Below are 14,057 nucleotides of genomic sequence, written 5' to 3'. Positions count from 1 at the left end.
GACAAAAATCAATGATGGCTTCATAATTAGAAATGTTGTTTAATGTCTGGCTGACAAAGTTGTTAAATTTTCTCTAAGGACTCTTAAGTTTCCTTGAGTAAATACGGTATGAGATTTTTTTTACGAAAGGTAGTCCCTTACAGTAGTAGGGTAAGGTAGTTAAATTAAAGCTTCATATCAATGTAATATTTTACCTTTAAAACTTATTACATATATCAAATTCTTTGTAAATTATCTCCGCGTAGGAAAATAATGTAGTAAAATTTGAAGACGTAAAGAACGGAAAATGTGAAGTGAGCTAAATTAATTAGATCTCCGTTGGCTATAAACGCAATATACTCAGTGACGTCATCAGATGATGAGATCGCGGGCCGCAAATAGACGCGCGTCGTACACCTCTGTTTACCACTTGTTATCGTGAGAGGAATGCGGCCCGTGAATCATCGAACCTGGTTGCTAGGTGACTTAAGTTTACTTAATTTTACTAAACATGAGTGTTTTATATCTGCACATCAGAAAATGTGTATATGTCAATCGTTTTTTTTTTACAAAAAAAATATGTTTGTCTGTATGTGTTCATTAAATTTGCAAACGAAAGATGTAGAATAAAATTATAGTATATTTCAAAAAGAATCTGATATAACCGGTTTTGTAAGCTGCATAAATTACAAAATAATAGAGATAATATTCAAAATACAGAATTTGGGTAGTTCCCAAAATCTGAACTACTATATGGTGGTTTTTACTGTGTTAATGTAGATAAATAGTCATTGTACTTGCGCTAAAAGTATCAGTGTATTAAGACTTTTAAAGGCATCGTATTTAGTCTGTGGTATAGCTGAATAGATTGTCATTTTGTTTGTGGTGAAAAGTGTCAGTGTATCAAGTGCCACGAAGGTATAATATTTAGTCTGTGGCACGTGCAAAATGAAGGAGAAACGCCGCGCCGGCCGCTGCAAGGGGAAAGTACAGCATGCGCTGCGTTACCTCGGGTAAATGTTACCTTATTACCTATTCTGGAAGGCATCTGGACTAATTATACTTTCCACTGATGAACAGATGTAACAGAGGATCACAAATTTTTATTAGTAGCTAATAATTATTGTTACCTTTAAGGTCTAACATATAATTAACAGAGTATAATATAATCATTATATTATTTAACAGAGTATTTATGACACACAATCTAGCTCAAATGTAAACAATTTGTATATCAGTTGGAATAAATAGTGTTGTTTGTACCTTAGCATATTTTAGTACGAATCTAATAAGTTTTTAGCGAGGTTAAATATAATTTAAGTAAACTTACGGTATGTTACTTTCCAAAAATGTATTTATACATACATGGATGGATGGATGTTTATGCATCCATTCATACCTTATACATTTCCTACCTTCATAGAGATTTAAATAAACTTTTTAAGGTATCTCTAGAACGGCTCAATGGATCTCGATAAAATTTGGCATAAATGTACAACATCGTCTGGAATAACACATAGGCGTATTACTTTTTTTTTTCAATTTCGCGCGGACGGAGTCGCAGGCGACAGCTAGTTGTATGATCATTACTAACATATATTATTATTCAAGCTATCACAAGGTTACTATCATTCAGAACATCCATACACACATAAATAAGATACGAGGTAACATGTTCAAGTATGACACATCTTGATCAGGCTTTACTATTGACGATGACGTAACTGTAATACGTGTCACGTGACATCAGTGTAAACCTGACGTTATGACTAACGTAGTAAATTATATCTATAAGTTGTTATACATTTTAATCCTAGTTTTAGTCCTAGAAAGGGAAAATATTATATTTTTGTGCCTCTCCGTCGATTAAAGGTAGGCAACGTATCGGCAATTGCGGAAGTCTATGGGCAGTGGTCACTTCGACCTTTCGGCGAATCCAGGTAGTCGTTTGTTCGTTTGCCACCTTTAAAATACCAGTAGTTACTCACAGTCAGTATAAAAAAATAACCTTCAAAATATCCATTTTGTTTTAAAAGCTTCATGTTTAAATGTTGTAAGTCAACGGAGGCAGCTATATAAAGTTTTCTAAACAGACACGAGCTAGAAAATCTTATGAATTTTTGATGCAAGGTAAATGCCTCCAACTGAGATGCGAAGTGCCCGTCTTAAAGTTTAATGTGATTTATTCTGTGAACAAACTCGCTGAAACTCCAACTCTATTTCACTCAATTTAATTACAAATTCACGAGATGTTTTGAGTATTTCTTAGAGTTTGTTGACAAATTGTTATTGTTAAACTTGTTAAAAAATAAAACAAAAAAAATGTAAGTGGAAAAAATTCGTTCGGAATATTGTAGGTTCATTTTAAACTTAACTAATTAATTAATTTAAAAATTTAACGAGACAAATTCTAAGTTTTATAAGTTAAGTTTTCGTACTAAATGACATCGACTTGGTGATACTTTTTTTTTTTTTTTTTTTTTTTTTTTTTTTTATACAAGGAGGAATGCTTAATGCATACTCCGTGCCTCGGGGAAGACACGCGAGTTATGTGAGATTCTCTCCCCGAATGGGAGCATACCCACTAAACCTCCTTGTTCCCTCATGGCCATACTGTGGGGCGCCACGGGATCGCGTGAGCTTGCCACCGCGACGCCCCACTGACCGCCCCGGGATGGGCCCTCTCTGCGCCCCCAAGGGGGCGCTGTACCCTTAGGCGCTCCTCCAGACAACACCGTGCAATGCAGGTTCGGAATCCCCGCCTCCCCCGCTGGTGCCGCCAGGGTTTATAGAGACCCACCTCTTGGCCCCCGTCTTGATCAAGACAGGGGGCCCGCGGTCCCGGTGATCACCGGGATTACGCGCTGGGACGCAGGATCACACGCCATCGAGTAACAGCTCTGTAAGCAGAGTGTCACCGAGGTCGTGCTCCCACGTCCCGATCGGCGGCCACGACCCAATGGGTCGCGCCCCCTCCACTAGGCTTACCTTCCCCTTTCGCTGCCCTGAAAAGGGCAGCTACTCGGTTTGGGTTCACCTTCCCTCGTTGCTGCGGACCCACAAGTGGGCCCGCACCCTAACCTAACTAACCTAGCTTAATCTAGCCTATTCTAACTAACCTACGGGCTCGCCCTCACCTTTCGCTGTCCACACTACAGCTACTTGGTTCAGGCTCACCTCCCTCTGTTCTGCGAGCTCATAAATGAGCCCGCACCCTAACCTACTTAGCCTAGCTTAACCTAGTCTATTCTACTTAACCTATAGGTTCGCCCTCCCCTTTCGCTGTGGTCATTCCAGCTACTCGGTTCGGGCTAGCCTAATAGGCGCTCGCCATATGGCGAGACGCCGCCCTCGTTAACCTAACTAAACCTAGCTTATTCTAACTAACCTCTAAAGGCGCTCGCCTAATGGCGAGACGCCGCCCTCGGTGGCGAGCCCACAAGTGGGCCCGCTGGGGGGCTGTGGCCGGTGTGGTGAGCCGGCAACCCCGGTTGCCTGTGTATATATATGTATACATATATATACACACGGTTGTCGGCAAGCGGGGTAACCGGCCCAGCCACCAACCCCAACCCCTCATCCTAACCTAACTAACCTAAGTTACCCTAGCTAACCTACCAGTGTTTGGTTCGCGGGGCCGAAGCCCTACCCCGGCATAAGGCCGGGGCGTTCCCCTATCCACCACCCGGGGACGCGCCACGTCGGAGTTCACCTCTCCGCCCACTCGGACAACCGAGCAGGTCCGTGGGACTTGGTGATACTTGCGTCATCATAATTTAAGTCTAAACAAAAAAGTTTAAAGAAAACTTAGTAGCCAATGTGTTCTTTCAGACTATGTTCTAATTCTATGCCAAATTGTAGAATGATCCGTTTATCGGTTTTGGAGATATCTTCTAACAAACATCCATCCATCTAAATATTCGCATTTATAATATTAATATTGTTATTATCGTGTATGTAGATTTTTTAATTTTAATTCAAAATAAATGCTGGCTATTTAGTTCTAAATTCCAGTGACTGAATAATATTTGAGACTCGAAAGCTCACATTAGCATGATTATCATTTTTATTGCGACTGTCTTATAAAGTTGTAATGTACTGCATGTAAATACCATGCATTTCAAGGTATATGCATCTCGAACGTTACGGTTGACACGTTCAATGTAGACTCGTCTGGTGAGTTCATAGAAATATAGCGGCATGGAAAGTGTTAAACTTATTAACAACTAAAATACAGTATTTGTTATATATTTCTTAAGAAATCAAATATTATTTAAATATATTATATACTAGCTTTTACCCGCGACTCCGTCCGCGCGGAATAAAAAATAGAAAACGGGGTAAAAATTATCCTATGTCCGTTTCCTGGTTCTAAGCTACCTGCCCACCAATTTTCAGTCAAATCGATTCAGGCGTTCTTGAGTTATAAATGGTGTAACTAACACGACTTTCTTTTATATATATAGATATACTAGCTTTTACCCGCGACTCCGTCCGAGCGGAATAACAAAAAATAGAAAACGGGGTAAAAATTATCCTATGTCCGTTTCCTGGTTCTAAGCTACCTGCCCACCAATTTTCAGTCAAATCGATTCAGCCGTTCTTGAGTTATAAATAGTGTAACTAACACGACTTTCTTTTATATATATAGATAAGATATATATCATTTTAACCTTCATTCTAACATTTTTAGGTCAATAACAAATACGTACTTGTACGCTTACATTAATATTTACAACTGAATTTTTTGTTATTGAAATTCAATGTCATGTAAAAATATAATAAAAAAATACACATTACTAACCTACGTTGGAATCCGACTGCTGAGCACTAACGTAGAATGCTTTACAACGCAATATACGTCAACGCATATTGTATGTTCTATGAGATTTTTTTTTATTTGGCGGACTTTTTGTCAACCGTCGTCACTGTTCGCTACAGACAAATTCTTTTTAATTTGAATTTGTCATATTACTACGACAAGATGATTGTTTCCCGTTGGGCTGATCGGGCACACAAACAATCGGCCCAACAAATTGACCTAACAGGAAACAAAACAACAAGATAGTTTTATTGCTGCACTTTTATTGGTTTAATTGTTAGTGTGTCTCATGTGAAATTATACTAAGGGAGCCCTTAGTGAACACTTACCGGCTATGAGTGCGACAGTGAGTTTTAGTACTGATAAATTACAAAAAATATGATATTACTAGCTGTCGCCCGCGACTTCGTCCGCGCGGATTTAAAAATACGTTTTTTTTTAGCCATTGTGTTCTTCCAGACTATGTTCTACATCTGTGCCAATTTCCATCAAGATCCGTTGTACCGTTCTGGAGATACCTTCAAACAAACATCACTCCATCCATCCAACTGTACTCGTATAAAAGTTTTGCGGCGATTTCATTTGGCTTATAAAAACAAAATGAATAAAGCACTGCTTTGTGGGACAAAGAGAACAAATGAATAGCACACGCGAGTCGCTTTTTAATTTGTTGGGAGATTGTAATAACTCTAGGGAATTGGGGCGGGCCACGACAAGCGCGGAATGGAGAACAAATAGCTTTATTGTTTTCCAACCAGATCTATACATTATCACATAGTTAATATAAAAGTTGCGACTTCCTCTTTTGTCACTATTATGAAAAAAATAGCTATTTACACATACAAATACGAAACTACATAATTTTAGAAATTAAAGTCTTAGATTTTAAGTTCACATTTATGAGCATGAAATTCATAAAGCTTAGATATGCAGAACTATCATCATCATCGTCAACCTGCCCTTATCCCTATGTAGGGTCGACACAGTATGTACTACTCCTCCATACATCTCTATCAGCCGTCATATCTGAATTTACCCCCTTCTTACGCATATCCTCTTTCACACAATCCATCAATACTTTCTTTGGTCTTCCACTACCTTTATATCCATCCACATTGAACCTAATGCAGAACTATATAATTCTTAATTATACATGTGTTTTGCGAATATCTTCTGTAACTAAAGTTTCCCTATTCAATTAAACATGTTCTTTGTTGCAGAGGGGCGGTGTGTGAGTGTCGCACCGTCATGTCACACCACAGCGATGAACAGGCGCTGTTGAGCGTCGCCTCCGACTCGTTCTGGGAGCCGGGGAACTATAAGCGCACAACACGACGAATTGACGATGGCCACCGGCTATGCAGCGAGCTGCAAGCACTTGTGCAGGAACGAGCTGATATAGAAAAGACGTATGCAAAGAGTTTGCGCGCCTGGGGCAAGAAATGGAATGATCTTATTGAGAAAGGTATGTTATCAATCGATTGTGACATAAGAAGCGTTATCAAGTTTAGATTTAAATATATTATTGCTGTACTGCTTGTCTATTTGTCGTTTATTTTGTAATAGTTTATAAAGTACCTAGTCAGATTATGAAGAAATGCAAGTACAATTGCAAACGACACCTTTTACTTAGGGCAAAACTCAGTAATACAAATAAATATCTATTCATTGTAAAGTCACCATCAATAACCTTCTAATTAATTCTTCACTAGCGAGTTTCACGAGAGACATTCAATACGCGACCACCCACGTCGGACCACTTACACCAGTTTGTATTTCATCTCGTATCTTTAATAGTTGTTAGAATGGGACGGAACGCTTTTTACTTTGCTTTATCATTACTATGTTTATTTATTAGTATTTACTCTTTTATTGACGTTAACAAGAGTAAAAGTAAAAACAGAGGCGTAGAAACGATTTTTTATAACTAAAGAATCTTTGTTAGATAATTTTCTCTATGTTACTTCGGTGGAGTTTTTTTATATAAAAATTGATCTATTTTTAAAGGTAGGCAACGCATCTGCAATTGCGAATATCGATGGAAAACGGTCGTTTCGCCATTTCGGCGACTTCAGGTGGCCGCTTGTTTGTAATTTAAAAAAAAAATTACATCCTCTTATAACCAGACTTATGTTAAGTTCTATTCTGATATCATTTAATTGTTTATTGCAGTGAAATTCGTATCTTATCCTAAGAGGTCTTTGATCGCATTCGGGGAAGGGCACAAAGACGGTCCTTATTCCGAGCTACAGGGGCTCTTTGATATGTCTCTGAGGTCCGGATGTCTATTGCGTCTTTGTTTTATTGTATACTAGCTGTCACACGCTGCTCCGTCCGCGCGTAATTAAAAAAAAAGTACTATGTGTTCTTCCAGATTGTGTTCTATATCTATACCAAATTTCATCAAGATGCATGCAGCAGTTCTGGAGATACCTCGTAATAAACATCCATCCATCTAATCATTCGCATTTATAAAATTAGTAAGATTGATCGTCGTAGATATAATTTAATTGAGGATTACGAGACAGAAGTAGTGAGCTACATATTTTAAATTGTTTATCGTGTTTTTTGTTGTGTAACTTTAGTTCTGAAACTTGCCTATGAACCAAATCAAAATTAGTTTTTTTTTATTTATAGTAGTAATTTAAGATTTAACTAAGTTACAAAAAAAACAATTAGATTACAATTAAATATGAATTAGTAAACATTTTAAGCACCTGTCTTCCTTGCATAGTTTAACTAAATGATCAATTAGAGATTTCGTATGAGAAATAAACGCTAAAGGGTTATTTAAAAATACACGATTCTGAGTGGGGGCAGCGAGTGATGAGGTTATTTTAAATAAATAACAAAACTATTGGTTTTACAAAGAAACGCACATAAATTTTGTCCACACGAACAAACTTACGAACACTTTTCTAATGCAATCAGTAAACATTTAACGTAAGTCCCTCGCAAACACTTGCATCATCGCCTACGTAACGACAGACAGACAGACCACACTTCCTAGTATTGATATATTGAACTGGTATCGAGTGTATAGGAATTTGTAAAGGTTACCCCATACGCATCGCTACGCACCTTTCTCTTTGTAAGAATTACAGAAGAAATAATTACATCAGATACATAAATAACAGAATATTCAAATTATTTTAAGGTTAATATTTCAAACAAAATATACTGAAAGATAAAGGAATAATTTGTGGATATAATTAATTTAATTGAATTGTTAATTATAATGTTAGGCAAAGGTAGTTTTGGTTTTCACACTAAAAACGGTTTAACACCCTTTCAGTATATTATTTTAGCACGTTACATTCATTTGTCATTTTGTGTTTACCGCGCAAAAAGTTAGTTACTACACGTAACACGTGTTTAGTACTAGCTATCGACCGCGACTCTGTCTGCGCGATATTAAAAAAAAAGATAATAAGCCTATGTGTTATTCCACACTATGTTCTACATCTATGCCAAATTTCATCAAGATCTGTTGAGCCGTTCCGGAGATACCTTCAAACAAACATCCATCCATCCAAACATTCCCATCTATGGTATTAGTAAGATTTTATTTATTTCGTATTACATAATAGTTACATAACGGTATGTAATGTGAACAGTATTGTTTGGAATTGAAAGTTGATGAGGGTGCAACAATCAGTTATTCAGATCACGGATTCGATCTTAAAGACTTGAATACCTTATCGGAAAACGAAAGTATCGTGGTCACTGATTAACGTGCAGTACAACATGCACACACTTTCTACATGTCTCTACACACCCATTAACAATAACAAATTAAAAGTTCTCTTCTGTCTAATACAATAACAATGCAAATATTAGGTTCATACTAACGAAACAGTTGTACAATGTTGAGTGAAGAATTATGTATCCTATCTCTTTGGTAGACAAGAAGTTTGCGTTCTGCCAGAGGTGGCATACTGGCCACCAATACCTTTGCCTTTTGTATTAGAAAAAGATAGATGAAAATAGAGAGAGAATAGCGCGCGGGAAGTTAACAACGAGATGTAGAAGTGAATAAAGTTTGATTGAATATGAATCGTTTTTAGGTGGTGTTCTGGTGTTTTCAATTTATACACAAAAAACATAAATATCTTCATCTATTTCATTCCACTTGATGAAGTAGAGATTACAATAGTTTTTGTACATATGTTTTGGTAGTGGGAACTCTTGGTGTTAGTTGATTTTGACAATATTGTGCGTATAATTTGTTATCCTGGCAATCTTCATACCAATTTTGTTACCAATATTATTAATAATGTTATTGTACTAACAAACAAATAGAAGTGACAAAACAAATTCATCAATTTCTCATTTTACCACAGTAAATTTTTCGCCTCTCGAAATTGCGTGTCTTTACATCATTAACTCTGTTGCAAACGTCCATTGTTGGAAATGTCATTAAATTATTGTCAAAATATCATCTTTATCTGAGTTGAGTAATGAAAGGTTGTGTAACCGCGTGCTTTCGAACCCGTATTTACTTATAGTTTAACACAGGTATTACGTGTACACCTTAAGTTGTTTTTTTACGTGTAATATATGGTATAGTCGAAAATTTAGGGATCCGTAGCAAGATTGTTGAAAATTGGTTGCAAACTTATCATGAGTCCACAGACAAAACATCTTTACAAAAAATATGGTAATTTTTAATCTAACCTAAACTTATTCAACATGTAATCTTTGATCAAATATAACAAATCTAAAATATTGTATTATTTTGTTCACAAAAAAAATTAAAAGAGAAGCAATTAATAATAATAATAACCGACCAACATCTTAAGAAGATCTCGCTAAACAGTTGGATTAAGGGCCTGATACAAAAGGCAGTTATTTTAGAATTCGCGCGCATAGTGAGGAGGCTCCTGTCTCTGTAGCCCTCACCACTGATTGTTTGAGTCATGGGATTCCGCAGCCGGTGGTATACTATTTTTTATATAATATATTTTGTTATTTTTTTTTTTATAAAATGTATTATATAGATAATAAGGTAATAAATGAATATCAGAAATAATAATAATAAAATGTTGATGATTTAATACACATAATTATATTAAATTTATGTTATCATTAAACTTTAACAAAAAACCTTCGTATCTCTTACAAAATTGTTCCACTTACTGATTACGCAGCTCCACTTACATATTTTAAGTCATTTTCACTCATGTACCAAATTACACACAATTTTCCTTGTTTGTCGTAAGCTGAAGTAATTCGTACGTCATTTTCTGAGAAATTATGACTTTATTCTTTCACTGTTTGTATTTTCACCGTACTTAGAGTTTAATCGTTACTTAAACACTCGCTGAGTGTAGATTTTTATACTAAATTTACTTAAAAAACCATTGAATGAAGTAATAATACTACCAAATTGTACTAAAATTAATCCGTCAGTTGTTTCAATTGAAGGTATTTTAATTCTTTGATACGTATCGAACCAAAACAAGATGTAAGCCACTAATTTAAACTTCTAATTGCAAACCAAAATCCTACAATCCTTTTCCCGAATACAGATCGAACGAAGCAAATTAATTTGAATCTTAATCCTCTGTATATAAGGTTCTACTTTGGAGATAAAATTAGGGTTAATTCTGTTGATAATTGAGTTTAAACTAGTACATTTATGTTCGTTTGTATCAACTCATTCCACTGCCGAAACAACTATACACAAACATATCTCCATCTCAATTGTTTAAATGTGAATAACAGAGATGCTTATATGTTTTATGTACAAGTGTTTTGATTGTGGAAACCCACAGTAACCTTCAAACTAACGACACCTACAGTAGGATTCAATGGAAATTAGAAATTATTTATACCTCGACCTGCAGTTAACAAGTACTTAACCAATGAGCCATCGACGCTTTGTGACCACAGTCTTATAAAGACAAAATTGTTTAGATAGGGCAGTTACAATTTCTCATATCCATTAAATTCGACTATACCACTCATCATCTTCCAGTCTTTATATATTCGACAACCACACTGTACCAAGTGTCTAGCTGTCTTATTCACCGGATAGAAAGCAAACATATAAATACCAGCACCGTGGTATTATGAGGGAAAGTGGTACATCCTCGGTCGAGCAATACTCATTCACGCCACTTGGTAAAATCAATATCTAAAAGGCGCCTAGACTATTTAGTATAATGCATTTGTATAAGAGATGTTTAAGTCTGAACTATTCTCAGAGACAGAGACATTAACTTTTCCCTAAGGAAGTAACGTAGTAAAAATTCTCGTGTCACAGTTTTCGTTGCCATACTCCTCCGAAACGGCTTGACCGATTCTCATGAAATTTTGTGAGCATATTCAGTAGGTCTGAGAATCGGCCAACATCTATTTTTCATTTTTTTTTTTTAACTGCGCGCGGACGGAGTCGCGGGCGACAGCTAGTTTATCTATACAATCGAAAATATTTACTTGATATTGTTAATTTTACGATTCATTAAAGTTATGTAAGGCTTATTTTCGTAAATTAACAACGCTAAAATCTCAGTGAAATACCGGCGTTCCTTCTGTAATATCTCACTTTAATTATCTTATTGCGCCAAAACATGGCGGCGATAGAACTGGGGTGTTACCAGTTTCCGCGAAGGTTACATTAATTCAAGTCACGTGTGAGGTTAATATTTAGTGTTGCCTTACGTGAGTTAAGTTAACTAATATATATACAAATTTTAAACATTATTAAAATTGGAATTTGTTGCCACTTTCAAATGAAACATCTTATCACTTCAGTAATTTTAAGTTTAAGTTTGTACCTGGTTTAACAAGTATATAATCAGTACGTCACGTTGACAATGAACTAATTTCACAAATTTTAACACACGGACTTAATTTCGTATTTTTGACGTTTCAACTAACTTCTCGGTCATACACACAACACACTCTACTGACTAAAGCTTCTTCAGAAATAGTTTTTTTAAATAAATGAATAGACCTTTGGTTATCAAATTAAGAGATTCTACTTTCAACCACCTCAAACAAGATTTATCTGTAAATGGCTCTCAGACAAATAGTGAGAAGAAAATAGTTCCCATAGTAGATTTAGTGCCAGAGTTTAGGCGTGTACTATTTGTTTTCTTAAATATGTATTAAGTACCTACTTTGTTTTGTCCAGGGCCGGAGTACGGCACGATGGAGGCTGCGTGGAAAGGCGGTATGGTGGAGGCAGAGAGGCTGTCGGACCTCCACCTGGGAGTGCGCGACCGCCTCGTCAATGACGTTATCGCACAGATCAAGAACTGGCAAAAGGACACCTATCACAAAGTAAGTCAGATGTATTAGAAAATTCAAGACTGAATTTTTACTATAAAACTTTATTCAGCACAGAACACAAAACTAAATATTTAGTTTGTATGTATCAACCTTCACCTCTTTAGGGTTAGCTTCTTGTCAACCAAATATAATATGAAATAAAATTATGCACTTACTTACCGTGAGTTTTTGAGACCAAAACATCTGTATAACACATATAGTCATCCCTGTCACTATCTTTGCAAAAATAAAGATAACAATATTATGTTTTAAACGGAGATTTGGTCTCAGAAACCCACGGCCACAGGTGGGCACAGTTAATCGAAAAGTTAACTTCGTTAATCGTTAATTCGTTAATTAAAAATTTAAATCGTTAAAGCGTTAAATTCTCGAAAATTTAACGCAAGTTAAAGTTAATCGTTAACAGTTAATCATACCAAAATTATACATGCTAATTTCACACTTACTGTGGCGACACTTGTTTAAAATATTAATTTGATTATTTTAATTATAAAAATTAATTTTTATAAATATCAAATTATTTTTTATTAATGTAACAATTAATAAAAAATAATCCTAATTCTATAAAACACTAGCTTTTACCCGCGACTCCGTCCGCGCGGAATAAAAAATAGAAAAGGGGGTAAAAATTATACTATGTCCATTTCCTGGTTCTAAGCTACCTGCTCACCAATTTTTAGTCAAATCGATTCAGCCGTTCTTGAGTTATAAATAGTGTAACTAACACGACTTTCTTTTATATATATAGATTAGTATTAGAGACAAGTGTGAATACATTATAGTATATTTCATTACGAGTGCGGAAAGCCTGTCATTGCAAAGAGATCCGACAAATGTCTACCCGACCCGAGGCGCAGCCGAAGGTGAGGGTTGACAGTTAGCACAAATTGTAATGACAGTTCCGCCCATGTACTAAACAACAATTTTTAATACAGTTGCGAAAAATGAAGCAATTTAATATAATAATAAAAACACAATAAACTCAACTAACTAAAATGTTTGGAAAATGGCGCCAACCGTAAAAGAATACAAACAGAGATTTTTTGTTTTTTTTTTACCCATCCTGGGTAGGCAAAGGGAACTTTACCCAAACAGCCAAGTCTTCAGTAGATTATTTTTATTGATATGAAATGAAAATGAAATTTAATGAGATGCTATAAAATGAAACCAACCTAATTCATTGAATCAAATCATGAAATCTGATATTGTAACAAATTAGGAGCTTCTTTTTAGAAATATTTGTATGAATCATAAAAACTTCAATGATTTTTTTTTGTAAAAACTTCTTGGTTGGTTTTTTCTTTTTAATAGACATTATTTTGACAGTTGGGAAAGAGAACGCACGAGTTTGGAAAAGCTAAAGAAAAAGCACGAGTAAAATAGTGTTTTTAATACAGTTGCTCAAAAAATGGCGTATTGCAGGGACGAAGAGCGTTCGGAATGTGGGCTATTACATACTCGTGCTTTTATATACTCGTTATGAAATATACTATTTCGAACCTTCTTTTGATTTTGTTCTGTTGGTCACGTCTTTCCCGGACGCTTTGATGCATCACAGTTGCACGCGAACTTCACATATATCAATTATCAACTCGTTCGTTCACCATTCGAGTCGCTCACAGTCGCCCAACATAGCTGAACTTACGAGCGTGGCGTGGCGCATAATTTAAACAAAATGACAGCACGTCTCCAAGTTTCTAATTTAACGATTAACGGACTTTTATTAACGGAAGTTGAGTTTAACGGAAGTTAAAAAAGCGTTAACACTTTTTGAAGTTAACTTAAAAGTTAATCCGTTAAGCAAAATGTTAACTTCGTTAATTAACGATTAACGGATTAACGAGTTAATGCCCAGCTCTGCCCACGGCTAATGTCGGTTAACCCGTTACATTTGGGTTTAGTATATCTAAAGTTAATCCATTGTCATTTATCAAGACACGTGTAAGTGGCGTTATGT

At 35.8% G+C, this 14,057-nt stretch overlaps 1 protein-coding gene across 4 annotated transcripts in view; it reads left to right on the top strand.

The window, feature by feature from the left end:
* Positions 1-14,057, top strand: part of LOC106719363 (protein kinase C and casein kinase substrate in neurons protein 1) — a 77,230-nt gene that overhangs the window by 31,258 nt on the left and 31,915 nt on the right. Inside the window, exons 1-3 of one of the 4 annotated variants that reach the window (XM_014513698.2) lie at positions 767-992; positions 6,022-6,266; positions 11,943-12,091. In XM_014513698.2, the coding sequence (XP_014369184.2) occupies positions 928-992; positions 6,022-6,266; positions 11,943-12,091 (459 nt within the window). In that variant the 5' untranslated portion in view covers positions 767-927. Of the gene's footprint in view, positions 1-766; positions 993-6,021; positions 6,267-11,942; positions 12,092-14,057 lie in introns of those variants that run through there. The other 3 variants (XM_014513695.2, XM_014513696.2, XM_014513697.2) reach the window with 3 other exon arrangements.

The sequence above is a fragment of the Papilio machaon genome, chromosome 22 (genome assembly GCF_912999745.1).
Source record: "Papilio machaon chromosome 22, ilPapMach1.1, whole genome shotgun sequence".
NCBI lineage: Eukaryota > Metazoa > Arthropoda > Insecta > Lepidoptera > Papilionidae > Papilio > Papilio machaon.
This window is presented reverse-complemented; position numbering and strand designations above follow the sequence as displayed.